This window comes from Thalassophryne amazonica, chromosome 11 (genome assembly GCF_902500255.1).
Source record: "Thalassophryne amazonica chromosome 11, fThaAma1.1, whole genome shotgun sequence".
NCBI lineage: Eukaryota > Metazoa > Chordata > Actinopteri > Batrachoidiformes > Batrachoididae > Thalassophryne > Thalassophryne amazonica.
This window is the reverse complement of record NC_047113.1, coordinates 30,849,649-30,876,586: the sequence shown is the minus strand read 5'-3', so window position 1 is coordinate 30,876,586 and position 26,938 is coordinate 30,849,649. Positions and strand designations below refer to the sequence as shown.

The following is a 26,938-nucleotide window of genomic DNA, read 5'->3' as shown; positions in this document are numbered from 1 at the left end:
GTTACTATCATTAGCTGTTGCATGCAATCATTAAATAATAAGTCAGTGTGACCGAGAAGTGAACCAATGATCTGAACATTGCATTTTATTGCACAAGCAGTATCATAAGCTAAAATTCTAATTTAAGTTTCAGCATGGTGGAGCTTCAGATGTCTGCAGCGGTTCCTGGAGTTTTGTTTTGTTTTGTTTTTTTTCAGTTATTTTATTGTTGCATAGTTTGTATTCCATTTAGTTTGGCTGAGCACAAATGATTCTGCAAGTCTGTTGTTCAGAAACATTCTTTCAATGCCTCAGTGGAGTCGACAGTTTTAGCAGAATAGCCTCTGTCATTTTGTGCCCCTGTCACGAAATGAATTTGTGACCTCATTATGAAAATGCCCCATTTTCGTACCACTGTAATGAGCCCATAGATTAATGTACTTTTCATAACCCAGTCCCACAAACTGCCATGAGACTGGGTTGATGTTTTATACTGACAAATGTAAAGCTAATGCACTGGGAATGGACACATATTTTATATGTGATGAAGATTCTGACAGATGTTTGCCTATTTGCATATATATTTATTTTAGGTTTTTAGTTCATTTTAGTCCAAATTCTCATTGATTAACAGTTTTGTATTTTTTTTTTCATTGAGAAAAGGCAGCAGGGTGGATTAGTGATTAGCACTGTTGCCTCACAGTAAGAAGGTCATGGGTTCCCACCTGGTGGGAAGCGAACCTGTGTGGCCTTTGCATGTTCTTGCCGTGTTTGTGTGGGTTCCCTTCAAGTGCTCTGGTTTGCTCCCACTTCCCACATGTAGTTTATCCAAATTGGTGACCCTAAGTTGACCATAGGCGTGCGTGTGTATGTGACTGGGTTCGTCAAGTTATATGTGGCCCTGTGATAGACTGGCATCACCTTATGACTGGTGGGATAGGCTCCAGCCCCCCCCCCCCCCCCCCCCCCGGGACCCTTGATTGCAGTAAGCGCCTATGGAAAATGAATGAATGCTGTCCATGGTGCTGAATAGTACTGGTATCAGGTCAAATAAAACAGTGCACACTCTGTTTGCAAGAACCGCATGCACCGCACCATTAGGAGCTTCGAATTAGAACTGTGTTGCTTTTTCAGTATGTCTGAGATGGTGCACCAACCGTTGATTACACAGGCACACCGCCCTCCACCCTGTGACTAGCACCCGACTTGCTGGTAGGGGTTCCAAAAAGGGGAGAATAAGGAAAAGGATTCTAGGGGCCCATGATTGACATGGCCCCACAGAGACCCTGAATACAATTATAATACTGACTAAATAATATGGGGGTGGCCCGGTAAAATTTCTTGTCATGGGGCCTAAGATCCCTGTTGGCGTCCCTGCTTGCTGGACAGCAGCATGTAGAATGTTGTGCTTTACTCAGATCTCTGTGACGATCATCACACTGTGAGGCAGAGTTCTCATTGTGATCTCTTCCATATTTTTGGTGACAATGTACCCTGCCATTTTTGGAAATGTTGTAAACTCTTTCAGGGGGAAAAATGTAGACTGAAAAAATGATACTTTGGATCAACTTAAAAAAATTGATGTAATTTGTTACAGCGAATTTTTTTAGTCTCTCACAATGTATATTTATGATTTTGTAAAGTGATTCCAGCAGATTTAAACTGGAAACCACAATTTTCCATTAGATCAATGTAAATAAGTACTTTGAATGAAGTGCACTGTGTTTCACTTTTTTTTCAGTGTAGGCACAGTGTTTATCACTCATAAATCTCAGAACATCCAGTTAATACAGTACATGATGATACAAAATGGTGATAAAACTGCAGGTATTTAGACTTAGTTGTACAACTGGTCAGTGTTAATGTGATATCTAGATTTAATACTGAACTACTTCTGTATTATTAGCGTATTTAATAGGTTCCTGGCTGTTCATCTTCAAACCACTTAATAGCTTCAGATTAAATAATTAATTAATTTCTAAATTTGAGCCTATTGTTGGGTTTCTGATAAGTAAATAATATTTCAAATTTTTCTTCATATTTAAAGGCAGGGGTGACCTGCATCCACAAGGTGGCAGTACTGGGTTGTTTATTAAAGCCAATACAGGCTCCCTGCCCCTTTCAGATGATTTTTTTTTTTTTTTTTTTCAGTTGAATCAGAAAGAATACCATCGTTTAGACATTTTTCGGTCAAGAAATCTTTTCCTGACTAATTTGGGTTTCCGAGTCGTAATCTGACGACGGTTGGAGGTATTTTGCGAGCTGGGTGTTTGCGGAGGAGCAGATTTGAATGATTTTTTTTTTTTTTTTTCGAGAAGGCAACAGGAACAAAGATACGCAATGGTGTCCTCGTCGTGTCTCCTGCTTTTCTCTCTCGTTTGCTTCGGTGAGGTGGTTTCTGCTCAGATCAAATACTCGACTCCAGAAGAGATTCGGGTGGGATCTACGATTGGAAATGTGGCCAAGGATTTAGGCCTTGATGTATCTACTCTGGTAAACAGGCATTTTCGCCTTGTGTCCGGAGGTGAGGACGCTCTGTTTGAGGTGAATCCGACGAGCGGAGTTTTGTGCGCGCACCGGAGGATCGACCGCGAAGAGTTGTGCGACAAAAACGCTGCCTGCGCGGTGGATCTGAAAATCGTTGTTGAAAATCCACTGGAGATCCATTATGTCAGCGTGGAAATAACGGATGCTAACGACCACGCTCCGAGTTTTGCTGAGAAAGAAAAGGTGTTCGAAATAGCGGAAAGCACTTTACCGGGAGCGCGATTTCAGTTACCAGGCGCACGAGATGCAGATGTTGGGATAAATTCTGTCCAGCGTTACAAGCTCAGTCCAAACGATCATTTTCATCTTGAAATCAGAGACAAGGACGAGGACAAAATCCCTTTCTTGGTGCTCCAAAAGAATTTAGACAGAGAACAGAAAATAATCCACAGCTTGATTCTGACAGCTACAGATGGAGGGACCCCGCAAAAATCTGCTCATCTGAATCTTACCATAAAGGTTCTTGATATCAATGATAACAGGCCGATTTTTTCCAAAGATGTTTATTCTGCAACCTTAAGAGAAAACGTGTCGTTGGAAACGGTTGTAATGAACGTTCACGCTACGGATCTCGATGACGGAATAAACGGAGAAGTCGAATATGGTTTTGGTGGAGACGTTAATACCAAAGTCTTACAGCTGTTTCGTCTGGATAAAAATACAGGAGAAATCCGAGTTCAGGGTCAGATAGACTATGAAACGTCTGATGTTTTCAAATTAGATATCCAGGCTTCTGATAAAGGTCAGCCCCCGATGACAACGGATTGTAGAGTTATAATAAAGGTAATTGATATTAATGATAACAAACCAGAGATAGAGGTGACGACAATATCAGACAGTGTTCCGGAGGATTCCAGAAGTGGAACTGTCATTTATCTAATTAGCGTGTCAGATCTCGATTCTGGAGTGAATGGTAAAGTGATATGCAGTGTGTCAGAAAATGTGCCGTTTGAATTAAAACCCTCATTTAAGGAAAATATGTATTCATTAGTGACAAATCAACCACTCGACAGAGAAGCCGTGTCTGATTATGAGATCTCCATCACAGCTACAGACTACGGGGATCCTCCACTCTCCTCAGCCAAAACTTTAAATATCAGAGTGTCAGATGTGAATGACAACTTCCCAGAATTCAAGCATAATCCGTTAGAATTATATCTAACAGAAAATATATCCCTGGTGCAACAATATTTTCTGTAAGTGCGTTTGATAAAGATTTAAACGACAACGCCGCTTTGTCCTACAGAATACTGAGAGCAGAAGAAGGTCATAAAGTGGCTGCAACTTTTCTGAATATCAACTCTGACACCGGACAAATATCAGCACTAAGAAGTTTTGACTTTGAGACCCTGAAAAGTTTCCAGTTCCAAGTTGTGGCCACAGATTGTGGAACTCCATCACTGAGCAGCAACGTGACAGTGAACGTGTTCATTCTGGATCAGAACGACAACCCTCCAGTCATCCTGTACCCAGTCAGTGCTAACGGTTCTGCTGAAGGTGTGGAGGAGATTCCCCGAAATGTGAACGCAGGTCACTTGGTGACTAAAGTCAGAGCCTATGACGCTGATATAGGATATAACGGCTGGTTACTGTTTTCACTGCAGGAGCTTACTGACCACAGTCTGTTTGCTTTGGACCGCTATACAGGACAGATCAGAACACTTCGCTCATTCACAGAGACAGACGAGGCTGAGCATAAACTGGTCATACTGGTCAAAGACAATGGGAACGTTTCACTCTCAGCAACAGCTACTGTGACTGTCAAACTTGTGGAGCCCAAAGAGGCTTTTGCAGCTTCTGATGTTAAAGGTTCAGCAAAAGATGAAGAGGAGAATAATGTGACTTTTTATCTCATGATCACTTTGGGCTCAGTTTCCACACTTTTCCTCATCATTATCATCGTGCTGATTGCCATGCAGTGCTCCAAAACCACAGACTATTCCTCCAAGTATTTGCAAGAAGCAAATTATGATGGAACTCTGTGCAACAGCATCCAGTACAGATCTGGAGAGAAGCGTTACATGTTAGTTGGACCCAGGATGAGTATTGGATCTACTATAGTCCCTGGAAGCAATGCAAACGCTCTGGTGGTTCCAGACAGGAGACAAACATCTGCAGAGGTAAGACCATTTGCAGACATATTTTGAATATACTTTTCCCACAACCAAAAGAAACTCATATTTTTAAACTGTTTTAAACTGTTTTAAACTGAACTGTTTGACCTGATGCCCCCAGGGAAGCGTTACAGGTGTATTAAGACCAGAACAAACAGACTCAAAAACAGTTTCTTTCCCAAAGCAGTAACCATCCTGAATTCCCGCATACACCGGCAATAATGTGCAACATTCCATCCCATAATGTGCAATATTTCTAATTTTTAATAATATATATAATAACATACTTACTCTGCAATGTACATACCATCCAGGACCGTGCACCTTACCTTCTAATGTTTACATCGTACATATATTTTTTTGATACATATTATTTGATATTGCTGCTTTTCTTCTTACTTGCCTGCACTGATTATGGAGCTGGCTTTTAATCTCGTTGTACATTGTATAATGACAAAAAAAGGCATTCTATTCTATTCTAAACCATCTGTTTGATCCCATTAAGTGGGACACCTCCATTTTTTCAGTGCTTTATATTTTATTATCTGTTTAATAAGGACATTCACTCACATTTTTTGCACATAAATGTGACTGTCACTTTTCTTTAACAGGAGATGTGATTATTCAGTGTGCAAACTATGTCACCTGGGTGTATTGTGTGGAATCAGTGGATGTCCTTGCAGCACCTGAGAAGCTGACTGAGTTAATAGAGTTAATGAAGTTGTGATTGTCAAAGACTTCCTGCACTCAGCCATCATAAGTGTATCTGTATGCAGTGAAAGTGTCAAAATTCTAGCTAGTTGTGCTCATGCCATTACTGATCTTCATGTTTTTGGGCCTTTTTCCTTGAGAAAAGCGGAAGGAGTCATGATGTTGCTCTGCGTTTGTTTTTGGTGATGCTGATATTTTTAAATGACAATGTTCATGTTTTTAAGGTCCTGGTTTCTGTTTTACTGAGTTTTTGTGAGACTTGGAAGCAAACCGGTGACCTAAGGTTATGACTGGATTTCTTTTGTGCTTGGTCTGTTCACTGCTGGTATGACTTTGTGTTGAATGAAGACATACTTTGGGAGACTCAGATGAGGAGTGTCACTTACAATATGAAGAGTCTTCAACTCCAATATTTTGGCCATGTGGTCATTTCTCTGGCGTGGTTGATATATACAGTGTAAGAGATTTTTTTTTTTCAATTAGTATTCACTTGGTGTAATACACGTGTTATGTACTAGAGGGCAATCATCTAAAATGAGGTGTGATGAGTGTGATGGGTGCTGCTGTGATATTGATATTCGATATTCCATCCATGAAATATGTTTATAGACATGCAGTACCACAACGACTGATTGGAAAGCCACTTTAGAAAGTTTAATGCCCGTTTGTATTCTGCTGAATGAAAGGCAAGTCTCCATTTTAGCACAAATGAGCTGTGGAGCAGCTGGATTTGAAATCATACAGCTTTTGTCGATTCCGAAGGATGTGTAAATGATCTTTTACCTTATCATACTGAAGTTCTTTTTGCTGTGGAAAAACTGGTTCCTATCTATAGTGCTGAAAGCAGATAGTTTTTATTCTTCAAACATGATGCACAGGTGATTGATTAATAAATCTATTCGATGAACATATGCTTTCCCAAACCCTTTAACTGCTTTAAATTCAAAATCATCAGACGTGAACCAGTTTGCTTAAAAACAAATAAGGTATGCAAAATGGTCACGTTGTTTTTCAAAGAAACATCCTAAAGACACAGATTGCAGAATTTTGCAACCGTGATATTTGGTGAAGGTTAATTGCTGCAGCCACGTGATTTCACAATGAACTCAGCTCCTCTCGTTTTTGTGTGGGAGGGGCGGGGGTTCACGAGAACCTGCACCCCATCATACCTTATTGACACTTTTGGAGACCAATAGAGGACTGTTGAATATTCAGAAATTAAATGATCGTGTATCAAATCACCACATTTTCTCACTGTGTTTAGATTTTTCCAGCAAATATGATTTAATTTACAGAAGCATGTAGAGGAGTAATTTGCCCTCGTGGTGTCACTATTACATTAGAAACCACATAATCTGTGTCCCTCCCCATTTCAATCCTTTGTTTGCTTTACCGAGCAGAGAATCATTTGACTCAAACGTTTAGATGATGGAAGCTTGCTGCATCAGTCTGGAAATGCGACATTAATATTTGTTTAGTGTCGTCACAAATAAGGGATCCTCTGTATTTGCATGTTTATGGATCGTGATGGGGACCGAAAGGAGAAGTGGATCCCGGGATTTCTCCTGGATTTCTTTTCTTCTTTGTCTGCTGCTGTTTGTCGGAAAGCAGGCTTTGGCTGAAATAAGGTACTCTGTTCCCGAGGAGGTGAAAGAAGGAACCGTTGTTGGAAATGTTGCAAAGGATCTCGGCTTTGACGTCACCTCTTTGACAAACCGACGGTTCCGTGTTGTTTCTGAGTCTGAGGAGAATTTTTTTGAGGTAAAACAGGACAGCGGTGCTTTGTGTGTCCACAAGAAAATCGACAGAGAGGAGGTCTGTCAGGAGAGCGGCGCATGTCTAATGGAGCTGAAAATAATCGTTGAAAATCCTTTAGAAATACATTATGTGGCTGTAGAAATTACTGATGTTAATGATCACACACCCAGTTTTACTGAAACCGATCAGACGTTTGAAATAGCTGAAAATACGATGCCAGGAAAAAGGTTCAGCCTGCACACTGCTCATGATCCTGATGCGGGAATTAACTCTGTTCGTACGTATACTTTAAATTCAAATGATCATTTTGAAGTGGATGTTCGTGAAAACGATGAAGATAAAAATCCGTTTTTAGTGCTGAAGAAGCCGTTAGACAGAGAACAAAAAAATAAACACTCACTGCTGGTTACAGCTGTTGATGGTGGAAAACCTCAAAGATCAGGGACACTAAATGTCACTGTTGTTGTTTTTGACATAAATGATAATCGTCCGACATTTAGTCAGGAGAAGTATGAAACTGAAATTAGAGAAAACGTTCCTGTTGACACTTTAGTATTTAAAATAAATGCATCAGATCCCGATGAAGGCACAAATGGCGAAATTGAATATAGTCTTTCAAAAACTTTGAAAAAGAAAGTTTATGAAATTTTTGAGATAAACGCAAGGACAGGAGAAATAAGAGTTGTAGGAATAATGGATTACGAAGATAATGATGTTTATAAACTGAATGTGGAGGCGTCAGATAAAGGAATACCTCCACTAACAGGTGAATGTGGAGTTACAGTAAAGATAATAGACATCAATGATAATCCACCTGAAATAGAAATCACGTCATTATCAGATACAGTGTCTGAGGATACAAAGCCCGGTACTATCATCTCTCACATTACTGTGAAGGACAAAGATTCTGGTGTAAATGGAAAAATCATTTTACAAATAATAAATGATGTTCCATTTGAACTAAAACCCTCTTATAAAAAGAATAGGTATTCAGTTGTCACTAAAGGATTTTTGGATCGAGAACAAATGTCACATTATGAAATAACAATCAAAGCCACAGATTGTGGTGAGCCTCCCTTATCCACTTTAAAAACACTGAATATTCAGATTTCAGATGTCAATGATAACAGTCCACATTTTGAACAAAATCCGTTACAGTTTTATCTTGTAGAAAATAATGCTGCTGGAAAGTCAATATTCTCTGTAAGTGCAACAGACAAAGACCTGAATGATAATGCAGTTATTACTTATCATATTGTGAGAGAAGGTCAAAATGGAATAATGTCTTTCCTAAATATAAATCCTGATAACGGACACATTTCAGCACTAAAACGTTTTGACTTTGAAATGCTGAAAAGTTTCCAGTTCCAAGTTGTGGCCACAGATTGTGGAACTCCATCACTGAGCAGCAACGTGACAGTGAACGTGTTCATTCTGGATCAGAACGACAACCCTCCAGTCATCCTGTATCCAGTCAGTGCTAACGGTTCTGCTGAAGGTGTGGAGGAGATTCCCCGAAATGTGAACGCAGGTCACTTGGTGACTAAAGTCAGAGCCTATGACGCTGATATAGGATATAACGGCTGGTTACTGTTTTCACTGCAGGAGCTTACTGACCACAGTCTGTTTGCTTTGGACCGCTATACAGGACAGATCAGAACACTTCGCTCATTCACAGAGACAGACGAGGCTGAGCATAAACTGGTCATACTGGTCAAAGACAATGGGAACGTTTCACTCTCAGCAACAGCTACTGTGACTGTCAAATTTGTTGAGCCCAAAGAGGCTTTTGCAGCTTCTGATGTTAAAGGTTCAGCAAAAGATGAAGAGGAGAATAATGTGACTTTTTATCTCATGATCACTTTGGGCTCAGTTTCCACACTTTTCCTCATCAGTATCATTGTGCTGATTGCCATGCAGTGCTCCAAAACCACAGACTATTCGTCCAAGTATTTGCAAGAAGCAAATTATGATGGAACTCTGTGCAACAGCATCCAGTACAGATCTGGAGAGAAGCGTTACATGTTAGTTGGACCCAGGATGAGTATTGGATCTACTATAGTCCCTGGAAGCAATGCGAACACTCTGGTGGTTCCTGACAGAAGACAAACATCTGTAGAGGTAAGATCATTCTTATTCAATTTTTGCAGACATAGCTCAAATAATCCTTTCCCACAAGCAAAAGTAATTCATATTTTCAAACTATCCGTTTGATCCTATTACGTTGGATATCTATATTTTTTCAGTGCTTTACATTTTATAATCTATTTAATAAGGACATTCACTCACATTTCCTGGACCAAAATGTTCTTTTTCATTCTCTTTGACAAAAGATGTGATTATGCGATGTGCAAACTATGTAGCCTGGCAGTGTTCACATTTGTCTGGTTTAATTGTGCCATTTATTTTTTGGAATCCGTGGATGTGCCTGCAGCACCTGAGAAGCTGACTGAGTTAACAGAGTGTATGGATTTGCAATTGTCTAAGATCTAGACCAGTGGTGTCCAAAGTCTTCCAGAAAGGGCCGAGAGGGTGCAGGTTTTCCTTGCTGCCACTGACTACAACAGGTGATTTCACTGATAACATCACTTTGAGTAGATCGGGTGAGTTTGTCAGTAAAATCACCTGCTGGAGGCAGTGGCAGCAAGGAAAACCTGCACCCTCTCAGCCCTTTCTGGAAGACTTTGGACACCACTGAACTTGACTTTCAGACTTTCTATACTCAGCTATCAGAAATGTATGTGCATGCAGTGAAAGTGTCAAACTTCTAGAGAGTTTGGTTCAGATCAGAACTGACATACATGTCTCTGGGTCCTGAGATTTTGAGACTGAGAAACACCTGGGAAGGAGTCATGGTGTTGCTGTATAGACGTTTTTGATGATGCCAATAACTTTGACTGAGAATAAAGGTTCAAGTCTTACTGTTTCATTGTGAGACTTGGATGCTAACCAGTGTCGTAAGGTTATGACTGGATATCTTTGGTGCTTGTTCTCTTCAGGTGCTCCTTGGGTACTGCTGGGATGACTTTGTGGAAAATGTACACACTCTAAGAAATGAAACACAGGGGTTTTAAATGTTATTAATACTATTATTTTCAATATAGTTGTATTTGTTAATTTTAGGGATTTAAGTATAATGTTTCATTTAATTTACTTAATTTCAACTACAATATTGTTTTGCGCTTAATTGACAATGTTATGTGGAAAAAGTTACCTTAACTTTATCAATTAAATTCAACATTTTATTTCTAAGAGTGCAGTTTCATTTGGGGAGACTGAGACGAGGAGTATCACTATCAATATGAAGACAAATCAGCTCCAACACTTTGGCCATGTTGCTTGTTTCCCTGGTATGAGCCAGCATGCAGTGACCTCACATATACAGTGAAAGATACATTTTAATCAGTTTGTGTTATTTGGTGTAATGCACTTTTGTACACAGGGGAATCATCAATAATGTCACTAAATTTACAGGACGGTGAGGCGTGTGACATGGAGTTTCTTGACTGTGATCCCCACGTCTATCAGTTGTGGCTCAAGTTGTAGCTGCCTGATTCTGTGATGGATTGTGGTATATCCGCATGCATCAAACTTTGTGTCTGTCTTTTTTAAGTCTTGAATTAACTTCAAACGCAAAGGAAAACGTCTGGACATTGTAATGTCCAGACGTAATGATTTCTTTGTGTTACTCTCCTGACGACCACAAACAAGGGTGGAACATGTTTACAGACATGCAACTCCACTTTATAAAGTTTGTCACTCGTTTTTGTTCTGCTGTATGAAAGGCAAGTCTCCATTCTGGCACATGTGAGTTGTGGAGCAGATGGATCTGAAAGCATTCAGCTTTTGTCGATTTCGAGAACTGTGCTCGCTGTCTGTGGTGCTGAAAACACATCCGACTTTTTTTCGTGTTTTTTTTTTTTTTCTTCTTCCAACATCATGCACAAATTATTGAATAGAAAATCGATTTGTTGAACAGTTTTGATAGGTCCGGTGGACGAGCCCCTCCCTGCGGGAATTTTATTGGTGATTTTTCACCTTAAATATAGACATATACCTCCAGGGCGGGGCACGACTAACAGACGCACAGTTGTGCTTTCCCTAACACCTAAATTGTTTCAGAATGCAGCATAATCAGATGTGATCAGTTTTGCATAAAAACAAAAATGTAAGGAAAATTGTGATTACACCAACCCAGTCAGATTTCAGTGTGTTGCAACCGTGAAAGTCGGAGAAGGACAAATGCTGCAGCCACGTGATTTCACTATGAACTCCACCTTTTTTTTTTCTTTTTTTTTTTCTTTCTGGGGGTCTTCAACTGCCACGTGAACGTGTTCCACATCAGGACTTCTTGGCACTTTAGGAGACCAGGAAACGATTGTTAATTATTCAAACATTTAAAATGATTGTAATTATTCATATCATACCATATTCTCACTTCATTCAGATTTTTTTCCAGCAAAATCAAGATACAGAATCATGCAGAGGAGTAATTTATCCTCGCGGTGTCACTGTTAGATTAGAAACAAATTCTTTGTCCCTCCTCATTTCAGTCCTTTGTTTGCTTGACGAGCGGAGAATCATTTAATTCCAACATTCAGACGATGGAAGCTTATGTGTCTGTGGAAATGCGACATTAATATTGGCTCACTATCGTTACAGTTAAAGGATCCTACGTGTTTTTGGTTAACGATGTGGACCGAAAGGAGAAGTGGATCCCGGGATTTCTCCTGGATTTCTTTTCCTCTTTGTCTGCTGCTGTTTGTCGGAAAGCAGGCTTTGGCTGAAATAAGGTACTCTGTTCCCGAGGAGGTGAAAGAAGGAACCGTTGTTGGAAATGTTGTAAAGGATCTCGGCTTTGACGTCACCTCTTTGACCAACCGACGGTTCCGTGTTGTTTCTGAGTCTGAGGAGGATTTTTTTGAGGTAAAACAGGACAGCGGTGCTTTGTGTGTCCACAAGAAAATCGACAGAGAGGAGGTCTGTCAGGGGAGCGGCGCATGTCTAATGGAGCTGAAAATAATCGTTGAAAATCCTTTAGAAATACATTATGTGGCTGTAGAAATTACTGATGTTAATGATCACACACCCAGTTTTCCTGAAACGGACCAAACGTTTGAAATTGGTGAAAATACGCTTCCAGGAAAACGGTTCAAACTGCTCACTGCTCATGATCCTGATGCGGGAATTAACTCCATCCGTACGTATACTTTAAATTCAAATGATCATTTTGAAGTAGATATCCGTCAAAATGATGAAGATAAAAATCCGTTTTTAGTGCTGAAGAAGCCGTTAGACAGAGAACAGAAAAACAAACACTCGCTGCTGGTTACAGCTGTTGATGGTGGAAAACCTCAAAGATCAGGGACACTAAATGTGACCATTATTGTTCTCGATATAAATGATAACCGTCCAACATTTGCTCAGGAGACATTCGAAATTTTGATTGACGAAAACGTTGTAGTTGGCACTTTAGTTTTTAAAGTAAATGCGTCAGATCCTGATGAAGGTACAAATGGGGAGATAGAATATAGCCTTTCAAAAGGTTTGAAAAAGAAAGTTTATGATATTTTTGAACTCAATAAAAAAACAGGAAAGTTATATGTGAAAGGAATGTTAGATTATGAAGATACTGATATTCATAAACTCGAGGTGGAGGCTTCAGATAAAGGAAAACCTCCATTAACAGGTGAATGTAGAGTTACTGTAAAGATAAAAGACATAAATGACAACTCACCTGAAATCGAAATCACATCACTGTCAAACACAGTGTGTGAAGATTCAAGACCTGGTACAATTGTTTCTCTAATTACTGTCAAGGATAAAGATTCTGGTGTGAATGGGAAAATTATTTCACAAATTATAAATGATGTTCCTTTTGAATTAAAACCCTCTTATAAGGAGAATACATATTCAGTTGTGACCAAAGGATTTTTGGATCGAGAACAAATGTCACATTATGAAATAACAATCAAAGCCACAGATTGTGGTGAGCCTCCCTTATCCACTTTAAAAACACTGAATATTCAGATTTCAGATGTCAATGATAACAGTCCACATTTTGAACAAAATCCGTTCCAGTTTTATCTTGTAGAAAATAATGTTGCTGGAAAGTCAATATTCTCTGTAAGTGCAACAGACAAAGACCTGAATGATAATGCAGCTATTACTTATCATATTGTGAGAGAAGGTCAAAATGGAATAATGTCTTTCCTAAATATAAATCCTGATAACGGACACATTTCAGCACTAAAAAGTTTTGACTTTGAAATGCTGAAAAGTTTCCAGTTCCAAGTTGTGGCCACAGATTGTGGAACTCCATCACTGAGCAGCAACGTGACAGTGACGTGTTCATTCTGGATCAGAACGACAACCCTCCAGTCATCCTGTATCCAGTCAGTGCTAACGGTTCTGCTGAAGGTGTGGAGGAGATTCCCCGAAATGTGAACGCAGGTCACTTGGTGACTAAAGTTAGAGCCTATGACGCTGATATAGGATATAACGGCTGGTTACTGTTTTCACTGCAGGAGCTTACTGACCACAGTCTGTTTGCTTTGGATCGCTATACAGGACAGATCAGAACACTTCGCTCATTCACAGAGACAGACGAGGCTGAGCATAAACTGGTCATACTGGTCAAAGACAATGGGAACGTTTCACTCTCAGCAACAGCTACTGTGACTGTCAAACTTGTGGAGCCCAAAGAGGCTTTTGCAGCTTCTGATGTTAAAGGTTCAGCAAAAGATGAAGAGGACGATAATGTGACTTTTTATCTCATGATCACTTTGGGCTCAGTTTCCACACTTTTCCTCATCAGTATCATCGTGCTGATTGCCATGCAGTGCTCCAAAACCACAGACTATTCGTCCAAATATTTGCAAGAAGCAAATTATGATGGAACTCTGTGCAACAGCATCCAGTACAGATCTGGAGAGAAGCGTTACATGTTAGTTGGGCCCAGGATGAGTATTGGATCTACTATAGTTCCTGGAAGCAATGCAAACACTCTGGTGGTTCCAGACAGGAGGTTTCATTCATCAGAGGTAAGAAATCCAAATGCTATGCTGTGAGGCATGTTTTCATTTTATGTTTTCACTTTTTTCTGTTTGGACTTTACGTATATTTACTGCAGTTTTTCATCAAGCATCTTGCATTTTGGGAAATATCTTGACATTTCCATGAAAGGTGAATATTGTATGAGGTTAAAAAAAAATAGTCAGTTGTGATGCTTCCTGCATCTACCGGCATCGAGACTTTGACATCACTTCTGTTGTATAATTTTTGTATATTTTATTGTGTTCACAGCTGCATGGCAGTAAAATTCCTGTCTGCAGTTTTCATTACAGTAGATGCAGATTTATCAAGTGGGTCCCATCGATGTCATTGAGTTAATGTTGAATACAGTGTGTGCAATTCTGGCTCAAAAATCTCAACCGATTGAAAGGTTCAAATGGGTTTGTGTACCTGCTACTTTTTTTTGTGAGAAAACCTTATTTTTGTCAAAAAACAGTCAGCTTTGTCACAAAGCAAGTGATAGGTTATGTTTGAACTTGATTGCTGCTGTGGTTAATATTATTGGAAGGCCAGTGAGTTTATTCTCTCTGGCCATGACAGTTCACATCTTGAAACCCCCAGTGGTCATTATTTTACATGTGCACACCATGTGTAAGGGGATTTAGAAGAAGAAGAAGGAGGAGGAGGAGGAGAACATGAAAATGGTCATTCTAGGCCAAGTTTGGTGATAACCAGAATTCAGACATGGGATGATGAGTTGGTCGATTTAGAGGTATTAAAAAATGGACATGAACAATAAAGAATACTACACTTCACATATAATGATTAAATATTTTAATTTATTAGTCTGGCTTGAATTACGTAAATGAGAGCTGTGGGCTTGGATGTGGAATGCCAGTTTGTGGAACCTGAGTGCAGAATCTTCAGTAGTCAAGAAATTTAAATGTGCATGCATCTTCATTAATCCCAAACTTTCTACTGAATGATGAAATATCTGTACAAAACATATTAGCATTGTATATATTTAATTAGCACCCGTGTGACCGTGTTCTCAGTCATCTTGAATTGTGACAAATTAGTATCTCTATGGCAACTGTAGGTTAAGGTCTGGCATACCTAATGATGATGATGATGAGTGATGGGTTCAAATGCTCTCAAGATATTGTGATGAGGTATTTGGTGACCTTTGAATCCCATGAGCTTGACTTAGACATTTAACCAAGTAAATCATTTGTTTTCTCGCTGTATGTCTGTATGTCATGAGCATATTGCTGTTGATGAGATACTCACTTATCTCTGCAGTAACAATTATATCTCTGAGAGCTTGAAATGTGAAGTTGAACTGTGTCTGGACACCAAGTAGTCCAGGACTACTTGGTGTCCATTACTACTTTGTGTCCCTAGAGTGAATAAGAAGTCTGCAGGTCACAGAACTTTCTCTTATTGTGCCCCTGTTCTGTTGAATGATCTCCCTGCATCAATAAAAGTCATATTCTGTGGAGACTTTCAAGTCCAGACTTAAGACGCACTTATTTTCCCTTTCGTATGGCTAGCATACTGGCATAGTTTTGTCTTACGCTTTTTACTCTTTTAATTCATTTTATTAGGAAACAGAGCGTGCCGTGGCCTCAACTTTATCTAAATTCTGGATCTTTTAGTGAAGCTTAGGGCTAGTGGCTGGCCTTTGTATCCTGTTTTTCTTGTTTAATGCTGCCAAACTATACTGTATTTCTTGTCTTTCTGATGCCTGATTCTGTTTTTTTCTTTCTGTTTAAGGTGAAGCTCCATCCAGAGATGGGTGTGGTATTTGTGCCTGGCGACCCTCCTGTTCTGTGCACCAACAGTATTACTTGTATATTCATTTTGTGAATTGTTCTGTAATTTGTGTCTGTAGCATGGACCAAGCAGAGGGTCAGCCCTTTGAGTCTGGTCTGCTTGAGGTTTCTTCCTCAGAGGGAGTTTTTTCCTACCACTGTTGCTCTGGGGGTTAGTATGGTTACACCTTACTTGTGTGAAGCGCCTTGAGACAACTCTGTTGTGATTTGGCGCTATATAAATAAAAATAAATTTGAAAAAAAAAACTGAAAAACTGTGAAGAGTTTGTGGCATCATTAAGTCACTGGACAGAGGTGAAGATGTGTGACTTTGCAACAATATTGTCATGTGCTCTATTTTCCTAGGTTTGATCCATGCATACAGTTGTCCCATTGCTAACAACCACTGTGACAGGACACGGCCAGGAGGGCATCCAAGTCACACATAGCTGCAGATAGATGATTACTTTTCTGACATAGGGATGGTCAATGGGTCTTTTGAGAACTGGCGGTTTCTTGTGGTGGTGGATACAGAAACACACAGCAGCATTGCATACTCCTCAGCCTTCCCTGTCAGATGGTGGCCTATGTTAGCTTACTGAAAACATGTTTAATACATTCTATTTAAAGTTCTGCACAATGAAATGCTGGGAGTTTTTGTATACATGTATGAGATCTGGGAAAAGAAAAACACCTCCACTGCAACAAATTTTTTGTTTAAACTGACAGTACCACTGCGGTGCTGTCAGGTGAAATAGAAATTTGTTCCAGTCTGTGCACAGATTGTCTCCTGAGCAAACCATCTTGAATGTAATCCTGTCCAGGGTTTTGACATGCATTGGCTTTTCAGTTTTCAAACACGACTAAAGGACAGTCAGTAGTGTCTATTGTTTTTGTCAATAGTAAAATATTTTCAGGCACCGCCACTTGCATTACCATTAGCTTCATTATCATTGAGTTTGCATATTGGTTTCATTCCACTGGTACATGATAAAAAGATGTAAATTACAATCTCAGGTTTATTGACAAAATATTACCAATTTTGTGGTCATGGCAAAGAAGAACTTTGCTCTGGGAAGAGGAGTCCTGAAACGTCAGAGACTGTAAACCCAAGTCTGAACTAATGAACCAAATGATATGACACAAAAAAACACCATAAAATTCAAACTGAAAAATTAAAGAGCAAATGTTCGTCCAAGAACATAAACTCTAGTGCTTGAATGACAACGCTGTTGAATAAATAAATAAAAATAAAAACATAATTTGCCAAAAACCTAGCTTTCATCAAATAGAGCAGCCTTCGAGTCTCTGTTCTCCAGTTTGTTCTGTCTATTCTTGGAGCTGAGGTTGCTTATTTTGACCAAAAAAAAAAAAAAACAAAAAAAAAAACAAAAACAACAAAAAACAAACAAACAATAAATAAATAAATAAAACCCTGAATAAATCATAAATAATAAATACAAGTTTAGAATCTGCCACTTCAGTACATTTTCTTTCTATAACTTTCAACTATTTTTATACTCAGTAAAATAAAAATAAAAATAAAAAACTTGAAAACGACTCACTTTGTGCTCAGTTAAATAATAAACCAAACCCAGGCGAATGTAACACACTCAGGTACGGCGTCATTATTAAGTTTATGTATTTTATATTAATTTCAGTATCGAAAGAGCGGGAGAGATTATATTTGGGAGTTGTTTTCTGAGAAATATTTTATGTTAAATTACTTGATTGTACAAATAGTTTCTTCATTTTGTCCACTTGATGTCGCTGTTACATCGACAAAACACGAAACATTGTGGAGCTCCACCAAGCTTTTGTTACGCAGCTCACAGCGGATAAGACATTTGACAAAAGAATGCGAATTGAGAGACATCGGTGTGTGGATTCTGAATGAGTGGACGGACATAAAGAACTGATCAATTGCCTGAAAGGTGTGTCGCCATCCGATCAGGATGAGGACAGGAACACGGCGCCGATCAGCAGACTGCTGCTGGGTTGCTTTTTATTTTTTCCTGCCGCTGTTTTTCAGAGCGCAGGTTGAAGCTCAGCTTAAATATTCGATTCCAGAGGAAATGAAAGAAGGAACAGCTGTTGGAAATGTTGTCAAGGATCTCAGTCTGGACAAAACCTCGTTGATTGACCGTCGATTTCGTGTTGTGTCCGGTTCTGACACATTTTTCTTGATGAACCAGGACAATGGTGCCTTACAGGTCAGTAAGAAAATCGACAGAGAGGAGCTTTGTCAGGGTGCCGCTGCATGCGTCATCGAGATAAAAATCTTGGTTGAAAATCCCATGGAAGTGCATTACGTAGTGGTGGAAATTACTGATGTAAACGATCACGACCCCACGTTTGCTGAAAAGGAGCAAACGTTTGAAATAGTGGAAAATTCACCACCAGGGACGCGATTCCAACTACAACCAGCCCGTGATCCGGATGCAGGAATGAACACCATACGCACATACTCACTGACAGCAAATGATCACTTTGAAATAGACATTAATCAGAATGATGAAGATATAATCCCATTTTTAGTGCTGAAGAAGTCCTTAGACAGAGAGCAAAAAGATAAATACGCGCTAATTGTAACGGCAGTCGACGGAGGAAAACCTGAAAGATCAGGAAGGCTAAATGTTTCTGTTAATATTCTTGATATTAACGATAACAAACCAGTTTTCATTCAGGATACTTACCAAACTCAAATACAAGAAAATTTACCTATTAACACGATTATTATGAGGGTGAGTGCAGTCGATCCAGATGAGGGCACTAATGGGGAAATAGAGTACAGATTTGGTAAAATGCTCAGACGAAAGGTCTATGATATTTTTGAATTAGACAGATTAAATGGAGAAATTAAAGTGAAAGGAGTTTTGGATTATGAAGAATTTGATATCTATAAACTCGATGTGGAGGCATCAGACAAAGGAACACCTCCATCAACAGGCAGGTGTAGAGTCATTGTGAAAATTAAGGACTTGAATGATAATCAGCCTGAAATAGAAATCACATCACTGTCAAACACAGTGTCTGAGGATTCAAAACCTGGTACAGTTATTTCTCTGATTAGTGTGAAAGATAAAGATTCTGGTGTGAATGGAAAAATTATTTCATATTTAACAAATAATGTTCCTTTTGAATTAAAACCCTCTTATAAGGAGAATACTTATTCAGTTGTGACTAAAGGATTTTTGGATCGAGAACAAATGTCACATTATGAAATAACAATCAAAGCCACAGATTGTGGTGAGCCTCCCTTATCCACTTTAAAAACACTGAATATTCAGATTTCCGATGTCAATGATAACAGTCCACATTTTGAACAAAATCCGTTACTGTTTTATCTTGTAGAAAATAATGTTGCTGGAAAGTCAATATTCTCTGTAAGTGCAACAGACAAAGACCTGAATGATAATGCAGTTATTACTTATCATATTGTAAGAGAAGGTCAAAATGGAATAATGTCTTTCCTAAATATAAATCCTGATAACGGACACATTTCAGCACTAAAAAGTTTTGACTTTGAAACACTGAAAAGTTTCCAGTTCCAAGTTGTGGCCACAGATTGTGGAACTCCATCACTGAGCAGCAACGTGACAGTGAACATGTTCATTCTGGATCAGAACGACAACCCTCCAGTCATCCTGTATCCAGTCAGTGCTAACGGTTCTGCTAAAGGTGTGGAGGAGATTCCCCGAAATGTGAATGCAGGTCACTTGGTGACTAAAGTCAGAGCCTATGACGCTGATATAGGATATAATGGCTGGTTACTGTTTTCACTGCAGGAGCTTACTGACCACAGTCTGTTTGCTTTGGACCGCTATACAGGACAGATCAGAACACTTCGCTCATTCACAGAGACAGACGAGGCTGAGCATAAACTGGTCATAATGGTCAAAGACAATGGGAACGTTTCACTCTCAGCAACATCTACTGTGACTGTCAAACTTGTGGAGCCCAAAGAGGCTTTTGCAGCTTCTGATGTTAAAGGTTCAGCAAAAGATGAAGAGGACAATAATGTGACTTTTTATCTCATGATCACTTTGGGCTCAGTTTCCACACTTTTCCTCATCAGTATCATTGTGCTGATTGCCATGCAGTGCGCCAAAACCACAGACTATTCCTCCAAGTATTTGCAAGAAGCAAATTATGATGGAACTCTGTGCAACAGCATCCAGTACAGATCTGGAGAGAAGCGTTACATGTTAGTTGGACCCAGAATGAGTATTGGATCTACTGTAGTTCCTGGAAGCAATGCAAACACTCTTGTGGTTCCTGACAGGAGACAAACATCTGCAGAGGTAAGACATTAAAAATAGAAACATATAAAAATGTTGACAGGCACTGAATTCCTGTTGTTTTATTTTTTACCCACATTTGTCCTCTAACCTGCTCGCATGATTACAGCAAACATTACATCACCATTACGGAATGAAGTGTGCAACTGAGTCATGTCATTTTTCCCGAGGCCATGATATTGCAATCGTGTATTGTGAAGGCCTTCATCCGTCCGTTTGTCTCTGCTCAGTATAAGTCCTGCCAGGGTCTCCAAATTCACAGGGAACATTCTTGGGACAGAGACCTTGGGCAATTTCAAAGATGGCTAACCTTGATCTATTTTAAGAGGTCAAAAGGTCACCTTTTGTTTCCTATTTTTATGGTCATAAGGCCTAAGGTATTTTAGCATTGCTTTATATTTCTTTTTCCAATTTGTGCTCTGTAAAATTTTTGTGTCCTTTATTATATTATTTACACCAGTATGACAGAGCAACACATGTGTACTGTTTCCATACAAGCAGATACACTTTAGACAAGTGTGATGTAGTTGTTGCACTACCTGTCTGGCTCTTTGGGCAGTGATTTTTATTACATAACTGCAACATATATGTCAACATTTTTAAATCAGTACTTCTTGACAGCCCACATTGATTCTTTGCAAAGCTTTTGATTCAGTTGACTGCTCTCATGGGCATCCTGAGAATTTATGAGAACCCCAAAAAGTCACATAAACACAGAGACTATGAGTGTCGTACAGAACAAGACACAAACTCTGAGTATTTCCCAGTGAAAACTTGTGTTCATCAGGGATGTGTTCTGGCTCCTACACTCTTCAGTGCTTCCATGAACTGGGTGTTCGGTAGGACTGTGGAAACCAGTGAGTTAAGTGCTTTTGTTGGTGATTAAAGGTTTACTGACCTTGAATTTGGGAATGATGCTGTGATCTTTGTGGAATCAATTCATACTCTCAGTGCAACACTTAAGAGGATGAGTGATGAGTCAGAGTGTCTGGATTTGTGGTTGTCCTGAATGATTTCCTGGATTCTGGCATCAGAATTGTATCTGTATGAGGTGAGAGTATTGAATGTGTAGAAACAAATCACTTATCTTGGCAGTGACATTCATGTCCTTGAGATTAATAAATGCCTGGGAAGAGTTCATGGAGTCATGAGGTCATTGGACAGAGGTGTTTGGTGATTCAGATTTTTTTTCAGGAAAACTAAGGTCCACATCTTTAGGGTCCTGATACTTCCTGTATTACTGTATGGTTATGGGACTTGGACACTAACCAGTAACCATAGATAATGACTGGATGTCTTTGGTACTCTGTCTCTTTAGAGGATCCTTGCATATGGCTGGAATGACTTTGTGTCATACAAGAGTTTACACTGTACCAATTGTCTGTGGTGTTTCAAGTATACTTTGGGGGACTAAAATGAGGAGGATCATTCGCGTTGTGAGAGAACATACGTAACTTCAACCAACACTTCAACATATTGGCCATGTGGCATTTTTTTCTCTGGGTGATTCAGCACATAGGTGCCTGAGTGCTAATGTCCCCAGTGGATGGAGAAGGCCAAGGAGATGCCTACATTTCACCTGTCTGCGGCAAATCATTTATTTATTTAATAGATGTGGGGTTGGAATGGTTATCTGCTTGGTTCTTCATTGCACTCCAGTACCCAAAGCAGTTCCTTGGTGTTATGGATGTGATGAAGGTCACCTCCAAGCAATCCTCCCAGACTTGATATGATTTTCAAATCCAATATGAGTGACAACAGCATTTTAAAAGTATGTAGCTAACTCACAGTTTAAAAGAAAATTTGGACAACCTGTTTGATAAATGCGGCCTATTTCTGAGTATGTTAACTGCGTTGATAATCAATATAGCAAAGAGCTTTGTGAAAAGTGTGAATGCTTTGTCACATCTCAAAGTGGGCCCACTGAGTTGACTGTCGTAAAGGAGATGCAGTCACTGGGAGAGCTGTCCAAGGTGCTGGAATTCATTCTCTGCAGGTTTCAGTCAGCCGATTGTTTCATCTCTGTGCACATTGGTTGCAAAGTGTTATATTTGCTGTTTCATTTGCACAGAATGTGTCTTTGCAACCTTGCATTATCAAAACGTTTTTTGTTTGGTTGCGTCCACGCCACGCTGCCCCTCCATTCCACGATGATCGTCTTTTGTGACGTTTTTTTTTTTCCAAGTAAGTACGACAACTGACAGTTATTTTTTTTGAGATTTTTAAATATCATGATTTGCTCCTCTTGGTGTCACTGTTCCATCGAGCAACATGAAGTAGGATTCGTCCCTCCCCACGCGCACGGAGCTTTTGTTTTTCATCTCTGAGCAGCAAAGACGTTTGGATCAAACCTGCGAGGCGAGGAGACGTCGTGCTGCGTTTTCTATTAGATATATACACCAAATCGAGGGGAAGGGATTTGCTTTCTCGGGAATAAACGTGTTTTTAATTGCTTCTTCACGATGTGGAACAAAAGGCGCCGATCAGAGCAGCGCTGCTGGATTTCTTTTCTTTTGTCTCTGCCGCTGTTTGTGGGAGAGCAGGCTTTGGCTGAAATACGGTACTCTGTTCCCGAGGAGGTAAAAGAAGGAACCTTTGTTGGAAATGTTGCTAAAGATCTCGGGCTGGACAAAGTCTCCTTGATTGGTCGTCGTGTCCGCGTTGTTTCTGGATCGAAGGACATTTTTTTCGAGGTAAACCAGGACAATGGTGCGTTAGAGGTCCGTCGGAAAATCGACAGAGAGGAGCTTTGTCAGAGCAGTAACGCGTGCTTTATGGAGCTAAAGATAATAGTTGAAAATCCTTTAGAAATGCACCACGTTATTGTAGAAATTACTGATGTAAACGATCACTCTCCTAGTTTTCCTGAAAAGAATCAGACATTTGAAGTGGGCGAGCACACGCCAGCAGGAACACGACTCAGGCTGCACGCAGCCCGTGATCCTGATGCTGGAATCAATTCTATCCGCACGTACACACTGACGTCAAACGAACATTTTGAACTTGATATTACTCAAAGCGATGAGGATAAAATTCCATTTTTAGTTCTTAAAAAGCCATTAGACCGAGAAAAACAAAGTAAGCACCTGTTATTTATTACAGCTGTTGATGGAGGAAAACCACAAAAATCAGGGACATTAAATATTTCTATTAACGTTCTTGATATTAATGATAATCGACCAGTTTTCAGTCAGGATACTTATCAAATTGAAATAGAGGAAAATGTCCCGGTTGGCACATCTCTTATAAAAGTGACAGCAGTAGATCCGGACGAAGGCATCAATGGAGAAATCGAGTACAGCCTCGGTAAAACATTGAGAAAAAAATTGTACAACATTTTTGAATTGGATATTGAAACAGGGGAAATTAAAGTGAAAGGACTGTTGGATTATGAAGAATTTGATATTTATAAACTCGATGTGGAAGCATCAGATAAAGGAACACCTCCATCAACAGGTAGGTGTGGAATCATCATAAAGATAAAAGATATCAATGACAATCCACCTGAAATAGAAATCACATCACTGTCAAACACAGTTTCTGAAGATTCAAAACCTGGTACAGTCATTGCTCTGATTAGTGTGACAGATAAAGATTCTGGTGTGAATGGAAAAATAATTACACATATCATTAATAATGCACCTTTTGAATTAAAGCCATCCTATAAGGAAAATATTTATTCAATTGTGACAAAAGGATTTTTGGATCGAGAACAAATGTCACATTATGAAATAACTATCAAAGCCACAGATTGTGGTGAGCCTCCCTTATCCACTTTAAAAACACTGAATATTCAGATTTCAGATGTCAATGATAACAGTCCACATTTTGAACAAAATCCGTTACAGTTTTATCTTGTAGAAAATAATGTTGCTGGACAGTCAATATTCTCTGTAAGTGCAACAGACAAAGACCTGAATGATAATGCAGTTATTACTTATCATATTGTGAGAGAAGGTCAAAATGGAATAATGTCTTTGCTAAATATAAATCCAGATAATGGACACATTTCAGCATTAAAAAGTTTTGACTTTGAAACCCTGAAAAGTTTCCACTTCCAAGTTGTGGCCACAGATTGTGGAACTCCATCACTGAGCAGCAACGTGACAGTGAACGTGTTCATTCTGGATCAGAACGACAACCCTCCAGTCATCTTGTATCCAGTCAGTGCTAACGGTTCTGCTGAAGGTGTGGAGGAGATTCCCCGAAATGTGAACGCAGGTCACTTGGTGACTAAAGTCAGAGCCTATGACGCTGATATAGGATATAACGGCTGGTTACTGTTTTCACTGCAGGAGCTTACTGACCACAGTCTGTTTGCTTTGGACCGCTATACAGGACAGGTCAGAACACTTCGCTCATTCACAGAGACAGACGAGGCTGAGCATAAACTGATCATACTGGTCAAAGACAATGGGAACGTTTCACTCTCAGCAACAGCTACTGTGACTGTCAAACTTGTGGAGCCCAAAGAGGCTTTTGCAGCTTCTGATGTTAAAGGTTCAGCAAAAGATGAAGAGGACAGTAATGTGACTTTTTATCTCATGATCATTTTGGGCTCAGTTTCCACACTTTTCCTCATCAGTATCATCGTGCTGATTGCCATGCAGTGCTCCAAAACCACAGACTATTCCTCCAAGTATTTGCAAGAAGCAAATTATGATGGAACTCTGTGCAACAGCATCCAGTACAGATCTGGAGAGAAGCGTTACATGTTAGTTGGACCCAGGATGAGTACTGGATCTACTATAGTTCCTGGGAGCAATGCAAACACTCTGGTTGTTCCTGACAGGAAGGTCACCTCTGCAGAGGTAAGACATTAAAAATGCAAACATAAAAATGGTGAGAGGCACAGAATTTCTATTGTTCTATGTTTGCCTTGCATATGTGTTAAAACCTGCTCCCACAGTTTCAACACTTGCAAACAATACATCACCGTTATTGAAGGAAGTGTATAGCTCAGTCAAGTGATTTTTACACAAGGCCATCAAATACAGCCATCGGTATCACAAAGGCTTTTGCATCTGTCCAGCTGTCTGTCCATCCATCCATCTGTCCATCTGTCTTTGCTCAGCATAAGTTCAGTCTGATTACTGCCATGGGCTTCAAATTTACAGAGAACATTCTTGGGACACAGACCTTGGACAAGGTCAAAGATGGCTAACCTTGACCTATTTTAAGATGCATTTTATGAGGTTAAAATTCACGTTCTGTTTCAATCTGTTCAGTTTTGTTTTTGAGTCGCCGGGATGAGAGCCACTCAGAGTAGAGTTGCACCATGACGTCAGTGGCTGGTCTCTCCAAAACTGCTTTGTTTTTTCTCATATATTATGCAAATGACAGTGATAAATAAGCACTTCTAAAACTGAAAATACTGGTTTGGAATCTGATGACACCTTTGCAGTCATTTACAAAACATTTTGTTGAGGCTAGCGTGCACGCTAACTTCCGCTAACTCAAATCTAACTTCCTGTGGAGCTAAATGTGTCTCATTAATACCTACAAATGCACCGAGGGTGATCTACAAATATTCCTTGATTTGCACAACAAGAATAAATGTTGATTTGATTTGATGTGAAAATGTACAAATTGTATGTAAGACAATACTGCAAATGATAAAGAACACAATGCTCATATGGTTGTCGGTATTTTAGCATTCCATTATATTTCGTTTTCAAATATGTGCTATGGAAATCTTTACTATCATTTATTATATTGTTTACAGATACATGACAGAGCAACGGATAAGTGTGAAAACTGTTGGATTACCTGTGTGGCTCTTTGGGCAGTGAGCTTTAGTACACGACTGTTATATATTTTAACATTTTCAAATCGGCCGTGCTTCTTCACAGCCCACATTGATTTTCACAAAGCTTTTGATTCACTTGATTAAACTGCTCTCCTGAATGTCCTGAGAATTTGTGGGATCTCCAACAAGTCATCAACCTGTACACAGAGACTATGAGTGCTGTATGGAGCAAAGCAGAGACCCTGACATTTGTTCCAGTGAAAACTTGTTTATGTGTTCTGGCTCCTACACTTTTCAATGTTTGCATGAACTGTGTATTTGTTGGCGAGGAAAGGTTTACAGACCTTGAATTTGGGGATGATGCCGTGATCTTTGTGGAATCAGTGGATACTCTGATTGCAGCACTTGAGATGCTGAGTGAGGAATCAGTTTCTGGGTTTGTGACTGTCCTGGATTAAAAACTACGATCCTGATATTTAACGATGTCCTGGACTCAGCCATCAGAAGTTTATCTGTAGGAGGTAAAGTGTTGAAATTGTAGAGAAATTCACTTTTCTTGGCACTGACATTCATGTCTTTTGGTTCTTGGCTTTTGAGACTGATAAATGCCCGGAAAGAACTCATAGAGTCATGAGGTCACTGGATAGAGGTGTTTGACGATTCTGATTTCTTGGTAGTAGAACAAAGGTCAAAGTCTTTAGGTTTCTGATACTATCTGTCTTGCTGTATGGTTATGAGACTTGGACAATAGCCAGTGACCAAACACAAATACTGGATGTCTTTGATTCTCTGTCTTTTTGGAGGATCCTTGTGTATCCCTGGAATGACTTTGTGTTATATGAAAGGTTACACTGTGCCAAGTGTGTAGTTTTTAAAGTGTACTTAGGAAGACTAAGATGTGAAGTATCACTTGTACTGTGAGGGAGCATCAGCATCAACATATCAGCAATG

At 39.5% G+C, this 26,938-nt stretch overlaps 4 protein-coding genes across 6 annotated transcripts in view; all 4 read left to right on the top strand.

Moving 5' to 3' along the window:
- The window catches only part of LOC117519820 (protocadherin gamma-A11-like), a 911,360-nt gene that overhangs the window by 71,785 nt on the left and 812,637 nt on the right, over positions 1-26,938 (top strand). The window contains exon 1 of one of the 3 annotated variants that reach the window (XR_004563450.1): positions 6,849-9,230. The exons of the other annotated variants lie outside the window; for them this stretch is intronic. The gene's annotated coding sequence lies outside the window, so the exon portion shown is untranslated. Of the gene's footprint in view, positions 1-6,848; positions 9,231-26,938 lie in introns of those variants that run through there. 3 annotated transcript variants of the gene reach the window in all.
- On the top strand, positions 2,253-3,853 carry LOC117519854 (protocadherin alpha-8-like). The gene has a single exon (XM_034181124.1). The coding sequence runs from the start codon at positions 2,320-2,322 to the stop codon at positions 3,724-3,726; it is 1,407 nt and encodes a 468-aa protein (XP_034037015.1). The 5' UTR covers positions 2,253-2,319; the 3' UTR covers positions 3,727-3,853.
- Positions 17,662-20,253, top strand: LOC117519851 (protocadherin alpha-8-like). Its single transcript, XM_034181122.1, has one exon. It carries the CDS (start codon positions 17,893-17,895, stop codon positions 20,251-20,253), a length of 2,361 nt encoding a protein of 786 aa, XP_034037013.1. The 5' UTR covers positions 17,662-17,892.
- Positions 22,563-25,061, top strand: LOC117520495 (protocadherin alpha-8-like). The gene has a single exon (XM_034181830.1). The coding sequence runs from the start codon at positions 22,701-22,703 to the stop codon at positions 25,059-25,061; it is 2,361 nt and encodes a 786-aa protein (XP_034037721.1). The 5' UTR covers positions 22,563-22,700.